Source organism: Calonectris borealis, chromosome 7 (genome assembly GCF_964195595.1).
Source record: "Calonectris borealis chromosome 7, bCalBor7.hap1.2, whole genome shotgun sequence".
In the NCBI taxonomy this organism is placed as follows: domain Eukaryota; kingdom Metazoa; phylum Chordata; class Aves; order Procellariiformes; family Procellariidae; genus Calonectris; species Calonectris borealis.
The window spans coordinates 44,589,901-44,605,539 of record NC_134318.1 but is presented as its reverse complement, the minus strand read 5'-3'; the positions used below and the strand labels follow the sequence as shown (position 1 = coordinate 44,605,539).

Here is a 15,639-nt window from a genome sequence, read left to right as displayed (position 1 = left end):
GTTTTATAGTTTGTTTATGATCATATGGTAGGAATAGGATCATATGGTGAGGAGCAGTGCCCTAGGACTTGGCAATCTGTAGTTACATAAACTATGGGGAGAACAAAAGCTGGAGATGACACATCTTCAGAGATACAAAACTAAATCTGTAAAGGTATCCTTTTTCATTAAGTTTTAAATGTGAAGATACCAGGCTGTATGGTTGATATTTTCTTGTTTTTCAAAACCTTCATTAAAAACTCACAGAAATTAACATTTCTTTCCAGATTTGTTGAGCATTGGTAGAACAACTGGGCAGACAGTCCACATTCTTCAGATGAGTAAGATTCACAGGGAAAGGGATTCCATTAAAAGTAAGAATCCAAAAGATGGGCAGTGCGTGTTAACTAGAACCTGGTAGACCTATGGGTAGTTCACAGGTATAAGTGAAATCTTACAGATGAGCTATGACAAATTTTGGTGACACTTCTTACAAGAATTGAGAGTGGGAAGACCACTGATACAATATTATAATTGGAGTAGCTGTATTTTACATACATAAAATTTTGGGGGAGACTTCGTCATAGCTGACCAAAAGCTAAAATTTATTCTCCACTGAACTGTTACAAAATGAAGTAGTGTGACTGAAAAGTTACATCAGGAGCATGACATGAACAATATAAATGGTATGAATTATAGACTGCAAAAAGATAAGTTGAAGCTGCAATGATTAGACAGTCTGCATTGTAAAGGGCACACTATATATACAAAATTCCACCTGGCATCTTGGAGAGGGGAGAAGGATTTTTGAGTAAAACAACTTTTAATATACTGTTTATAAAATTATATAGATATGTTTCATTGTATGGAACTTACCTCTTAAAATAAGGGTAAATAAAATAAATTTTAATTATAACTTACACCGTCATATAATTGAAGAGAGAGAGAGATCCCATCAGAAACATTGCCTAGTATTCTGTTTTTTCAGAAAATGCTTTTTGGATATAGTGGCAGTTATTAATGTTATAAAAATAATGTAAAAGAACCACAAATATTAATTAAAGAGAAGATGTGATAAATTACTGCACTTAAAGCATTCTTATATTCAGTCGTATTCAGAAATAATAATGTTTTTAAAATATTTTTATAGTGAAAGCGGATTCTCACAGTTGTCCTAGAGACAAAGCAGAAGAACAGACCATTCACACTTCCTCAGATCTTCCTGCAACTCATCCATCGTTTTTTAATTGTGTGCTATATGGTTTACCCAACATAATTATTATGTAATTTGTGTCAGACTTTTCATACTAGGAATACCACTACACTGTGCATAGGGCACACTTTGCATTTAAAGGTGCGGCAGATACTTATTTCTATATGGCCTAAGGAGAGGTGAGCTTAAAAAAATGTACATTTTGCTGATAGACTGATTTCTGTTTCAGATGTAAACAGTTTGATATTAGAATAAGTGTCAGGAAAATATCAAAGAACATTTATTTTAGAGATTTCAGTTAGTACTCTAAAGTTTTCTGAACTTGGTGAATCCCTTAAAAGAATTCGGTGAGTACCAACACGTCTTAAAGGAAATTAGGCTAGTATTTTTGGCCATTGATGCATGAGTGGAATTGGAATGTATCATTGTCGGTACTTCCATTTGGAAGTACTTGATATGTTTTCCTTGATATATTTTATTTTTACATGGAAGATTTATTAGGAGCATAGCTGAAAAATTTACCAAGTCATCTTATTCTGAGTGAACTGATTTTTAACTTTTTATATAGTGGTAGTTGTAGTTTAATTAGAAAACAAGGTAGTATTAAATAAAATGTTTAATAAGTTTTGCTGTCTTTATTTCCCTATAGTTTTACTGAATAACATATGAAGATATATTAAATTATTCCAAAATCCCAAATAAGATTATTATGTGTATAGATTTTGTAACATGCTCTTTTAATCAGCAATGCATTTTTAAAATACATACTTTAAAACTTTATTTGTAGTGATAACAGTAGAAATAAATGTAAAATAATTTAGCACTTACGGAAAATACTATTGCAACTAAAACCATTTTGAGTCTCTTTTTTTTCCAATAAAATGGTGATGTCTGTTTCCTGTGATACATTTTTTTGTGTTCCTGATAGAGCATTAAAACGGCACTGAAAAGATACTGTTCTTGTCTACCTGCTGTGCTCAGTTAATTAGAACCTGATAAGAGTTATAGGGCTATGTAGACCATAATTACAAAATCATGACATGCAAAATACTTTTTTTATGCACACAATAGAATATAAATTTGTGCTTCCTTCCCCCTTGCTCTCACAATTTAATTAGATAACCTTATATGAACTGCAGCTGCTCTGTCAAACTGTGTTCCATAACATGCATGATTTTTATTCCCTTTATATGTAATTTTCTTCTTTTTTAGACATAGGACATATATTTTTTATGGCATGTATCTGGGCATTCAGTTACAATACAAATTAAGTAAAGAAGAGATCATAGACTGTACCTAAGTTATCCAGCCTGAAAATTAAGGATTCAGTGTAAGATATTTTCAAGTCTCTGAACCTGCCCTGTTTCACCAGATATTGGCATCAGTCCCTTTCTCCAAGTTCTCGCATTTATTTGTTTATTTATTTTTAGGTCTTACCAGGTACCTTTTCATTGCATCACTGTTACGCAGCTGCTTTTTTAAAATCCCATGCGTGGTATTTGGGATACTCAAGTATTTCTGAGTTTGAAGAAGCAATTTCTCTTGAATGAAGCAAATGTCCACACTTGTTGTTCAGTATAGCAAATGTCCGCTATATTGTTAATTTCTTTAATTATTTCCTAGATTAATTTCCACATCATTCTCCAACACATTCATTGCTATGAAATTGTATTTCCCTGCTGTTAATGGCATTTTTTACCTGGAATGCCATCTTTCTAGTGCTGTCTCTTTTTCTGTAACATCAAAGACTTTGGAAAAAAGTGTATTCAGTGGGAATCGTGAAGCCTTCTCTGCCTTGCTACGTGACAGTTTTCATGAATTTGTATTAACTTCCACCTTCTTGAAATAAGAAATTTCATAAAGTCCAGAAAAGTTTCAATGCTTCAGAAATGACAGTGGTGTTGTTTGAGAATAATCCAGGATAAAAACTGCAAGATTGCAAAGATTAGAAAAACCATTGATATCCAGGTACAATGGGCTTATTCATTAGTTTACTACTGTGGTTTTATTTATGAAACTGATGGAAATAACTTAATCTACCAAAGTGTTTTTCTCCAAAAATACCCCCATTTGTATTTGATACTTTAGCCCTAACTACATTGCAACAACCTCTGTCAGAAAGATGAATGAGTATGACCTAAAATTTCTTTACAGTCTGACAGCACTGCTTTATCAGAAAGCATTGATAAAGAGTAATGGCCTTATCCAGGAAACTTCAGACCTGTAAGCTTTACTTGTTGAGAGTAAGATATTGGAAATACTAATGAGAGAAACTGTGGCAGAATATCTACAAATGGGGAATGTATGCTGGGTAAGTATAGTAAAAGTGGATGGTATGCATAATTACATAATATATCTGATTGGCATTTCTGAGGCATTAAAAAATAATTGACTTAGGGCCATGAAGTGTAGTCATAACCAAATTGCCTGGGGTATTAGGAGAGTATTCTCTGTATTACTGTGCTAAATACCAGTCAGTAAAGTCATGAATAGTAGTAGGACTACATGAGTAGATGATAAACTGTGCTTTAGGTGGCAGTGGATATGCGTTCAGTGACATAAGACGACATCATCTAGTTCATTCCTTCAGGAATTAGTACCGGAAATAATACCTCTTTTCCATTATACGTTTGTAGCAATGTGCAATGACATGATTGTACAAAAGTAAAGAGTCTCTTCAGGAAAAGATATATAGTAGACTTTGGAATGATTTCAAAAGAAAAAGAGCATAGACAAATTAACATCTTTTATATTTCTTTTAAATTTACAACGGCAATTTAACAAAGGAGAAGAACCTGCTTCTTATACAGAGGAAGGATTCAGCAGCTCAGCTGATACAATTTTAGAGTTTAGAATGCTTATCTGTTAAAGACAGTAAGTATGAATGGAACTGAGCAAAGGTTGAGAAGGAACGCTGTAGAAAATTTTTGTTTCAGAACCTGATTTGAATAAGCAGCTAAAAGCTTGAAATTTTCTGATATTCTTCAGATTGTGATTGAAAGTTTAGGCAGAAGGACTCCTCTGTAAAGACAAAATGAGTTTTAATTAGGAAACCTAAAAAGACCCTACTTAAAGTTAATGATAAATGCACTGTAATACGCCTAATGAGTCTTGGCATTTAAGAAGCTAAATAAGTCATAAATTTACATCTTTGTCACACACACAAACTTTTTCTGCAATTTAGAAGCTTTTGCAGAAATGTAGTAGTTCTCACTTAAGAATTTTAGGGTCAGCCAACTCTGTTCCAAGAAATGGGACGTGACTGATATTTTTGGGCATATTCACCAGACCAAACTGAAATGTTTCCATTTATTGTTGACTCATTTGGCCATCAGCTGAGAATTATAAGGCAGCGCCTACTCAGGTGGAGTCTAGAATTAGGGGAGAGAGTGGGAGTGAAAAAACAAAAGAGAAAAATAGAGAGGTTCTCAGATGTCTGCTGTGATCATGGAAGGAAAACCTTGTCAGGTTTCAAACAGACTGTGCAAAGGTCTGGGTAAATGTCATCTCTGTTCAAGTCAAGGTTCAAAATAATAAAAAACAAAACAAAACAAAAAATGTGAGGTGCTCTCATAGAAAATTATCTGGACTAACAATAACAAGCTTTCTCTCCACAGAGTGAGCCAACAGATGGTGGCAATGAAAGCAAAAGAAATCTTCTGTGTGCAGCACAAAGGAGCAAAGAGGGGTATGTTTATCTTGTAGTGGCCTAATACGTGAGACCTCTAAGAGGATCGTTGGCTTCAAATTATTTGGAGAACTAAATAGCAGCATAGTCATATAAGGTGCCATACTGAAGGTCTTTATTCTTTAATATTGAATAGGAAATGAGTGGACCAAAATTTCCAGCTGCAGATACAAAAATGGAATTAAGACTGTTGATTTCATGTAAGATTTTGTATAGAAAGAGTACTCCCTAATAACTGCAATGGAAATAGTCATGATGAAATGCTGATGCAATTATTTTAAACCATTCATTAAGTACATACGAATAGCAAATTCAAAAAGGCAAGTCCTAGTATTAATATTGTATAAATAGAATCATAGAATCACAGAATGGTTTGGGTTGGAAGGGACTTCTAAAGATATCTAGTCCAACCCCCCTGCTCTGGACAGGGGCATCTTCCACTAGATCAGGTTGCTCAAAGCCTCATCCAACCTGACCTTGAATGTTTCCAGGGATGGGGCATCTACCACCTCTCCGGGCAACCTGTGCCAGAGTCTCACCCCCCTCACGGTAAAAAATCCCCTCCTTATGTTCCATCTAAACCTACCCTTTTTCAGTTTAAAACCCCTTTAAGACCCCTTTCTATATTGAAAGGCTGCAAGAAGGTCTCCTCCTCAGAGCCTTCTCTTCTCCAGGCTGAATAATCCCAGCTCTCTCAGCCTTTCTTCATAGAAGAGGTGTTCCAGCCCTCTGACCATTTTCGTGGCCCTCCTCTGGACCCGCTCTAGCAGGTCCATGTCTTTCTTGTACTGGGGATCCCAGAACTGGATGCAGTACTCCAGCTGGAATCTTACAAGAGCGAGAAATTCTTTTTATTATATTAAACGACAAATTATTTTTATTAAATAAAAAATATAAATAATTAAAATTTTAAAAATTAAATAAAAAATATTTTTCTACTTTTTGGAGGAGTATTCTAGAGAATGCTCTCTATTTATTTGACTGTGAGCTCTTAATTTTTAAAATACTATATATTGTTCAGCTACTTGGAGGAAAAAATCCTACTAACTAATGACCAAGGAATAAATTACAGTAGATACAGCTTAGGACGTATGAGCTCTCTACTAGAAAGACATTGGCACAAGCCCAAACAACAAGAATAAAAGCTTCTGAGAATATTTCATCTACATGGCACCACTTCGTTCCCTTGCACTGTATCCATTCATACAAGAAATATTGAACAGTTAGTGCTATTCCATGTATCAACGGCTTTAAAATAACTTTCTGAATTATGCCTCAGCAACATAACAAATCACATTATCAATTAGCTTTTATAACAGAAATGACATTTCATAATATATTTGAGCATGAAAAGGATTGGCCAGCTAAAATTTATGTAATCTAAAAAATGTGAGGAGAAAAAAAATCATGGTAAATTTATTGATAATATTCTAGGACAAGAATATAATTTGAGTAGTAGGTAGCTGTCCAAGAAAAGTGTGTAGTTCTAAATGGTCTGCTGGGAAAAACTGCAGCAAGTTTGCTACAAAATGATAAAACAACAAAAAAATTGAAGCTCTGTCATTAGTCCCTGGTGTAACTGCTCTAAAATTAAATTGCCATAAGCAATCATTCAAGGATTTCTCATCACACATGCTACTCTCTCCAAAGCTAGGATAGCTGGTCCTCTCGGTAAATCTGTCTCCCCACTTGCAAAGGGATGTGGTAGCGCAGATGCCAAAATTTAGCAGCTGCTGGCTATGGGTATTTAGGCAGGGAAATTAGAGCAGATTTGAGATTGTTGTAAAGATACGTTCCCATGACTATTTAAGCCCATTCGTCTGAGTTTGAACACTAATTTAATGACTTTACAACCTGCTAAGCCTTCTGACCCCTGCTTTGGCACTCTGTCTGACCTGAAAGCTATCCAGAAGTAGGATGTCAGAGGGGAGCCGACCATCCTTTGTGAATACAAATCCCTTCCTCTATATATTGTGGATGAAAGACCAATTCAGTGGCTGTAAAACCACAAGGAAGAGCTTTTTAAAGTACCTCTCAGGTATTAATTCATGCCTCCAACTGCAAGTCTTTATGTGGCTACAATAACAGACAGTTACTAGCATGGATTTTAAGAATGTGGTCAAGTTAAAACTGAAGGCATGTTTATGTGCCCTGGAATATTTACCAGTCTGTGGAAGACCCGAGTCATTACTCAAGTAATGAGTAGATAGAGTATTTCTCTGCCAGTGAGAGCAGAACATGGGTGGTCTTTCATTAACCTAGCAGGTATCATTTTCAAAAGCAGTAGTCACAAAAGTCTTCATTTAAGTATAAGAAGAGAGGAAACAATTTTAATAAATTGCAGCTTTCCAGAGGGTTGCCTAAGACTTATGGTACAAGGAATAATTTTAGATCACTTAATCCCATTTTTACAAAAATGCAGTATGATATGTTAACAACATTGCTGGTATGTAAAGTATCAATTATAATATTCCCTGAAATCTGAATCTTGCTATCTATTATTATATAGATGTATATTTTTAAAGATATTAAAATAAACATTGTAATCACAGTAGTACATCTACTATGGAATGTATTCTTCCCCTGGCAAGAGAGTATACATATACTACGACAATGTTGATTTCAATACAATTGAAGCCAACAAAATAAAGACCCCTTTCAGAAGTAAAGGCCTATATCGAGGCTAAGAAGATACAAGAAATGAAAAGGGAGATAATCTTCACTAATCATAGTGTTAATCACTTAAGCCTTAGTGTTTTGTGTCACCATCAGCAAATGAAGATGTCATTAATAGAAATTACATACATTTGACTAGCTTTCTGAAAATTTTCAAACGTAACATCCCCCTCTTTTCACTTAGCTTTTCAGTTTGGTGGCAGTATCCATTACTATGGGAAATATTTAGGGAGATATTTCTTTATCACTGAATTACTACTGTGATTTATTTTTCCTTTATTTCATATAATGCTTCAGCCTGACACATGATGGCAGAAGAGGATGAAAACTGGCAAGATGAAACTGAAAGCGAGATCAGTACTGAGCTCTAGTACTACGTTCTTTCCTATAACTGCATGTTCGTGACCTATCACTTTTCTTGATGGTCTCATACTTGACATTTACCATTTGAAATTGTTAGGAGAAACTAGATGTCCACAAAGATGAACAACTTTTCCAGAAATCTCCAACAGGGTTGCACTAATTAGGAATATGTGTTTATTTTCTGAACATACACCTGAAAATATTTTTTATAACATTCAGCCTTTTCGATGACTTATTTTTTTTAAAAGAAGTAAACTTACTGTCACAAGACAAGTTTCTTACCAGAATGGATGGTTCAGTCTTCCATTTTTATGGGCCTACTGTACCCATATTCAACAATTCAGTAATTCAAGAGTTGACATCACAACTTTTCCATGCTACAGGTACACTGAGATAAGCTACAGATAAGAACACTGAAGTAAACTGAATTGGGTCCATTACTGTCTAAAATTCTTTTCATTTTGTTTTTTTTTTTTTTCTTAATTTTGCACAAGTATGTCAATGGTGAAAGAAGTCAATAGTAGCTACACTGCAGGAGGAGTTGCAGCAAAAAAAACCCAAATTGGGTTTTTCAAAAGTGCAGCAAGTAATTTTCCTGGACAATCATAAGCTGTACTGACTTTCTTATGAAAATATTATGTATTATGAGTTTTTATTATCTGACTGGGTACTGGGTACTGGATCATACTTATGAATCACATCACAGTGACAGTGTCCGCACTGCTATTCTCTGTCTTCTTTTTCTGTTTAATGCCAAGATTTTAAGAGACGGATCACTGCTCACAATTTGTTTTGATTAGCACAATGAAGGCATGGTCACAATCAATCAGTACGGGAAATCATTTGGAAAACTGCTATGGATAGCATGGAGAACAAGCTCGTAAGTACAAAGCAAACTTGATGAGAGAACAGTGACAATGGAATTAGTGGTAGAGCTGTAATCTGCAATATCCTGGAAGAGAAGAGGAATGGGGGGGAAAGTTTGTGATGAAAACATTTAGTCTGCTCAGAGCAGTTCTAGTATTAATGAGCTTGTCTGCTGAAGTTCTCAGAATTCTTGGAGCAACCAGAACAGTCAGTTCTTCTACTGATGTGACAGGTACTTATTAATTACCTGTCAATACACTGTCAGAAAATTAACTGAGAGTTTCTGTTGGAAGAAAAGAATGGTTTTCTAAAAATATTTGCAGTTCTGTCATGTCCTCAAATTTATCTGGACTTACTACTCTTGAAGTAGCTTACAGAATATAAGATAAATGAGTATGAAGTATGCTGCAGCTGAGGTATGTAGATGGCTATCTGTAATCATTTGATTAATCCTGATTGTGAGGTAGCAGCTAAAGTGCACATAGCAATAAGCATGATACTGGCATAGTATTTAATAGAGGAAAAACTATTCCAGTACATGGTCACTGAATCAGGACCCTGATGTCACTTAGAGATCATAAGAAATGTCTAAACATACTGCTTCATCATTGACTAATAATTAATAAAAGGCTAGAACAAAATGTCTTGCCTCTTGTAGGAGCTCTCACCTACCAAATCAGTGATATCCACATAAAAAAAATGCAATGACTCAGTTCAGAAAGGGTTTGAAAAGAACAGTGCAGTCTTTTCCACGCAGACAGTTATCCATGTCCAGCACAGTAATACTTCCCAAATTCCCAGCCCTGGACAGCCTTCATCACTACCTGAGGTAGAGTGCCATGGAATGATTTTTCAAGAAAGCAAGCAGATCAGTTTTTCCTACCTGCATTAATGCCCTTGCTAGAGCATCATCGGTTGCATCTAAGAAATGTAAACTGGCACTCTCATTGTCATATACAGCAGCCACTACTTTTATGTCTTGCAAAAGTAAATGGAAATGTTTTCTCCTGTCATTTTACTTTAGCTAAGTAATTTTGAGTCTTGCTATTGTATTCCATTACACATTCTTGCCTGATCTCTGTTGGTGAGCTTCTCCCTGGAACCCAGAAATGTGAGTCAGATCAAGGCTCAGTTACTCTTTCTCAGCCTATGCAGTACGTAATCTCCCCAGTTGCCAGCACCCAAACATACAAGCCTTGGATGTTCACGGCCCTACTGCAGTTGCAGGTACTCAGACTTCTTATCCTACTCACTGGCTACTCACTAGCTTATCTTAGCAAATGGAAGTTTACTCATGTTCACACACACCCACTCAGAACGGAGAGCACACCTACACAGAATATAGTTAGAAGCAGAATATAATGAGAAGATAGAATAGATTGTGCTGATCAAGTGCAGGTCTCTGTCAGGCAACATACTGACTAGCAGTCAGACCCTTTGCCCTCTATTTTCCTGCACCTGATACATCTTTAGCCCTCCTTTTTCCCCATCTTTGGTCTCCTCTAAACATCCTGTAAGTCTCATCAATTCCCATAAACACCACAAAACATCTCATACTAGATTTTTAAACTCCAAAACTGTTTTTCCCCTGCAGCCTACATTCTGCTGTAGGCAATGACCCCCTTCAGTCTGCAAGGCAAACAGGAAGGGAGTTTCTTTCCTTGACCCATCTCAGTGAGTTTCATCCCGGGGGCAACAGGCTTATCGTCCTCATTTGATAGCCCTAAGAGTAGCAACTTGGTTGACTCCTTACACTGTCAGGTTACTAGAGTTCCTTCCTTGTCATTGTTCACCTGATCCTCACTGGGCCTTTGTGTTTATGATGATTATCCTGCAATCTCATAACTTAACATCACAGGTGCATGCTTTCTCCTGCACTGCTGCTTAAGACCAAATACTAGCTCAGATGCACATAGATAAAGATTTGCTGGGGTAGAGTGGGAATGGACTTCTTCAGCTGAGGAAGACCACACCATGGAGATACACTGTCAGTATGCTTTGCCAATTATGTGTCTGTTCTAGCAAAATGTGAACAACTTAACCATGTTCTGAATTTTTATCATGTATGGAACAGAAACTGTTTTCAGCTTTTAAATTACAACAGCATAGCTTTAGCTTTTAATTACATGTGGTCTGTGTGGACACCAGATGGTTGAGAGCTATTTCATCTGTAAGGACTTGTACCTTCCTGTGCACTCCATGACAGGGCTGCACATGCAACTAGGTGCACACATTGTACATGCAGAAAAAGGGATGTCCATAGTCATGCTGACTTCCAAAATGGCATAGCAGCCAACACTGAGACATTTGTAACCAGGTATCTCTATCAAGTATTTATATGCTGCTTGTTTTCCTGACACAAAAGTATGTGTTATATTTTCTGGTCCAGGCAGAGACAGAATTTAAGCAGTACTATTCCCGTAAGTGAGAGAGATGTTCATTTTGCTCCTTTGGTATAGTCACATCTGTGCAATGGAGCAGTGTCTATGTTTGTACCAGCATACTAGCTTCTGTGCTATTTTTATAGGGGTTTTTTCTCCTTCAACAGAGTTCATTAGTATTTGTCCTGAATGACATTGACTTTTATTCCATCTGAAAATACCTATTTAGCATTTTTTGGTTATTAGTATTGCAAGTACTGACATTAGAAACCTAAATGGTACATATATTGAAATAAATTTGCACTGGAGTTCTACAAGCCTTTCTGCTTCTTCATCAGTATGATTCAAGGGACATGGCCTACATCTGTACTCAATCAAACAGGGCTATGTTGGCCAATATAATCTAATTGTTTGACATTTTTATAGCAATTCATTGAGACTAAAGAGAGATGACTACATTAATATCTTGATGCAGCTAGATAATAGCTGAGCTAAAACTGATGTGCCAAATTACTGAAAGGCTCTTAAATTCTCTTACAGATTTTAACTCTTTGTGACAAAGAAAAGGAAAGAGGCTTCAATATAAATGTAATAAAGAGAAAGAATAGTACAATTTATAATACGAAGTATTACAATAAAAAACATTATCATAAATTTTCTAAGAATCTTCTCTTAACTAATCATTTACAAATTATATTTCTCAATAATTGAGATGAGAATTATTGTTAATGTTCATGACTCTGTTTTCTTGGATAATCATTTTCACTGAGGTCAAAATTAAACAGAAGAGGTTTTAGCCAATGAATATGTATTTTATTCCTCTAGCTAGACTGTGAACAAATTTGTCTGCCCTGCATACGTCTGTGGGAACATTCAGGTTGGAATAATGGTAGAGGAATATCATGGAGACTCAAAGCATATGTGAGTGCTGGACCTACTGAGACTTGGACAAGTCACCTCATCTCACTGAAGGATTCCATCAAACCCCTCCTTCTTTTATAAGTGTGTTTGTTGTGAGAAATGTCTCCTCTGAGTGAGGTCACAGATCTGCAGGTAAGAACAAGCTGAAGGAGAACATCAGAAGTGTTTTATTTTGGGGGTTTTGGTCTGAGCCTGGAGAAGAAGTGAATGGAAGAGAAAGCAGGAAACAAAGAAAAAGCAGGAATTAATATTGCAGCTAAAGCCAGAAACACAGAGAAATGTGTTTATCAACCTTGGTTTGATTGTTAGTTGCCTTTTTGCTTTCAGAGCCCTTGGCAATAGAGACTCAGTGTGGGCAAGGACAAGATCTCATTACTCAAAACTGGAAACTCTGGTATGTGATTAACTGCATTTTTACCAAAAAACAAGGTAAAAATATTTGCAAAAGGAGCAACCTGATTACCATGACATGCAAATGGATGAATTAGAGGTTAGTCTTCATCTCCCCTACTTCAGAGCTACGCTGGAATGATTCTGCTTATGATGAACTTTTGGTAGAGCTGGTCCTTAATAAGAATCTCTGCCGTTCTCCATGCCCTTTCACTTTGAGCAGGTAGTATTCCTCTAGCAGTGCTCTGCAGTTACACGTGATTTTAGGAGAAACAAAATCTGCATATTAAGATATTTGTATCTTCAAAAAGCAGTAGCAGATCCTTAGAGAAGCTGTGTGGTCTGTTGCCAGAGCAAGAACATGAAAACTTTTTGAAGTGCACCAACACATCATTCAGTGGCTAAACTCTCCCCTTCTTCCCTGCTAGTGGGTGGTGAGGTGAGTTGATCTTATGACATTTTAAAATGTACTCTTCCTCTAGATTTGAGGCTGTGGGAAATAGCCTGGATAGTCTGTTTTTTAAACCTCAGCATTTTATCTTTTACTGAAATAATTGATTTTGAAAGCCATTTTGAAATCTTTTTTTTTTTTTCCCCATGCCAAAATTCAGCCAGGAACTTGGTTTTATTTCTCAATAACATACAGCCTTGAGAACAGATTTTTTTTTTTTTCCACAAGAGAGTGCTGGCACAACTATAAATGCAGAGCAGCTGTGGTGGGTGACTGCAGGAGACATTGTAGCTAGAGATAGTGATTTCAAGCAGAATCTAGGCAGAATTTAACCATAGGCCTTGGCTGAAGAGACCCGTATGTTAGCGTGAGTGACCTGCTATATAACCTGAGCACATGCTGTGACGTTAGTATACACTGCCCTTAACAATGCTGCCTGTATGTGCTGCTTTGAAGAGCTCATTCTTATGGAGATGTGTAAGAGTGTAATGCTCTCAGAGAACCTTGATGTGCCAACTAGAAAGTTCGGCATTGTACAGATAGAAGATAGATAACTTTGTTCACTTGGAACAATACCATAAAGATGTGAAGAACAACAAGGTCAGAAGACCTCACCACAGATGGGATCGGGGCAGCATGCCATGATCTCTACAAGGAGGGACTCGTTCCATGCTGAAACCCAGCATCAGAAAGGTCCTAAGATTGCTACTACCTTTTCCAAAATTTCCATTTTTTACTCAGTAAACCATTTAGCTAGCCTTGAGTATCAGTGCCTTTCTTGCTGTTATCCCAAAGGAACCAGCATGAGCTCATAACACAACAGTAGCTCTTATGGCAACCATAATTTATATTCCAAAAAAAAAAAAAAGCTTTTTCCATTATAAACAAGTAAATTGATGGATTATTGCTGACATTTTTAAGGAAAAACACAAAGTAATTCTCTCCCAATGTCATGGAAGATTTATAGGAAGGGCAGTTATTTTGTCTAGGTTGCATCATTAAAATGTAATAAATGATCACAAAGCAGAAGAATGGTGTAGTGTTACGTTGCTAATTTTGCAAACCATAGATAATGCTGTAACATTTTTTAGAAAAGGGATGTGATTTCTAGGCATACGCTTGGCAGCAAAACAAAAATTCAAGGACACAGGAGGCTGTTAGTCCACAACCAAGTGTGAGCACATTGACTTTGGCAGCATTCATACCTTTTAGTCATGAAATCTTAAGATCTTTAACACCATCCATTGCATAACTTACTTTCTGTATGGTAAAATGTTCATGCCATGCTGTTACCACATAATGCAAGAGGTGTCTCTTCAGTCACTAACTGCAACTCTCTTACAAAAAACAGCCTGCCCCCCCGCCCCTTTTTTTGCTTGTAATTCTAAAATTTTTTTTTTGTGTTACATTGAAAGACTTAACAATCAACTTCTGGGAACTATGTAACACTTTGTGTCAGGGCTAATATTGTTTGGTTGGACTACCACCAACACGTCAAGATGCTCACATGTTTTAAAAAGTACTCTCTGACTGACAGGCAGGAAAAAAGGTATCCTCCTGAAAAGCATTGCTGAAGATATTTTAACATGAAAACTCCCACTGATTCTATTATTCCTTGTTTGTATCAAAGATAGGAACCTCTCATAAAGACAGCATCTCACTAGAGATGGAATGTTAATGCTGGAGAATTGGTAAACATTTACAAAAAACCATTTGTTTGTATGTGCAGAAGGTAAGAACCAATGCCTTGTTCAAGAAAATGGCTTTTCCCACAGTTATGGGAGCACTCATATTAATAAAACAAAAATATCTGGCCCTTAACAGAAAATACTTGGGAAAAAATAACAGTTATGGACAGTGAGAAATACTGCTGACACCCTGTGTTTTATGAGAATGATTGATTAATTGTTGTTCAATGCAGGCTTTGCTTGATGGAAAGAAAACATTTGTGATGCCTCTGTGGTCCTATTAAGACTAATTAATTCCTTTTCCAAATGAAATGAAGACTGATTAGACTCTAATATTAATTCCTATTTGTCCAGAACCACTAATTTTCATATCACCCTGTTGCAGCCTACATTTTTATGTCTTGCTGCATGTCAGAGTGTTTGTCTAACAGGGTGACAAAATGATATAAGACAACCATAAATGTAATTTATTAAAGTGTGCTAGAGGGGCTAGTGTGAAAGGAGTACAATTCAAATCTTAACAGTGGTAGTTAGGCCATGAGGTACATGTGGCATTAGACATGAACAGTTTCTCCATAAACTCTCAAGATAGAGCTTCACACTAGGAATACAGGTTTAGATGATGAACCCTTGTGTGTCACTTGGATCTTGCTCAGGTGTTTTTCGGTATATTTAATTAAATTATGAACTTCTCTGTTGAAAATAAACTACTGATACCTTCATGCTAATCCCACTGCTCCTAACAGCCAAGAATGCTTGCTTATCCCTATTTCTTTCATATGCTTTCTTTACCTCCTCAATTTCTCCAGCTTCTCTGCTTACTTCCCTTGGCAATGCAAATACAGTTCTCTCCAGAAACCTGCTGGGTGCACTGCACCATCCCAGCCATCACCTGGTGTCTTCCACACTCTTGAAAGCCAGCGGCACCTCATCTACCATGTTCTCCTTCTATGGCTCAGATGACACTCCCCTCTCTCAGGCTTTCATGTGTTTCACCCTGATAAATTACTTCTCAACAAATG

General features: G+C 36.4%; 1 protein-coding gene across 1 annotated transcript in view; it reads left to right on the top strand.

Annotated features, from left to right (window-relative positions):
• CFAP46 (cilia and flagella associated protein 46) overlaps nt 1–1,266 on the top strand; it is an 85,510-nt gene extending 84,244 nt beyond the window's left edge. The window contains exons 58-59 of the mRNA XM_075155327.1: nt 267–353; nt 1,130–1,266. Coding sequence (XP_075011428.1) covers nt 267–353; nt 1,130–1,266 — 224 coding nt within the window. The remainder of the gene's footprint in view (nt 1–266; nt 354–1,129) is intronic.
• Nucleotides 1,267–15,639: the final 14,373 nt, after the last annotated feature.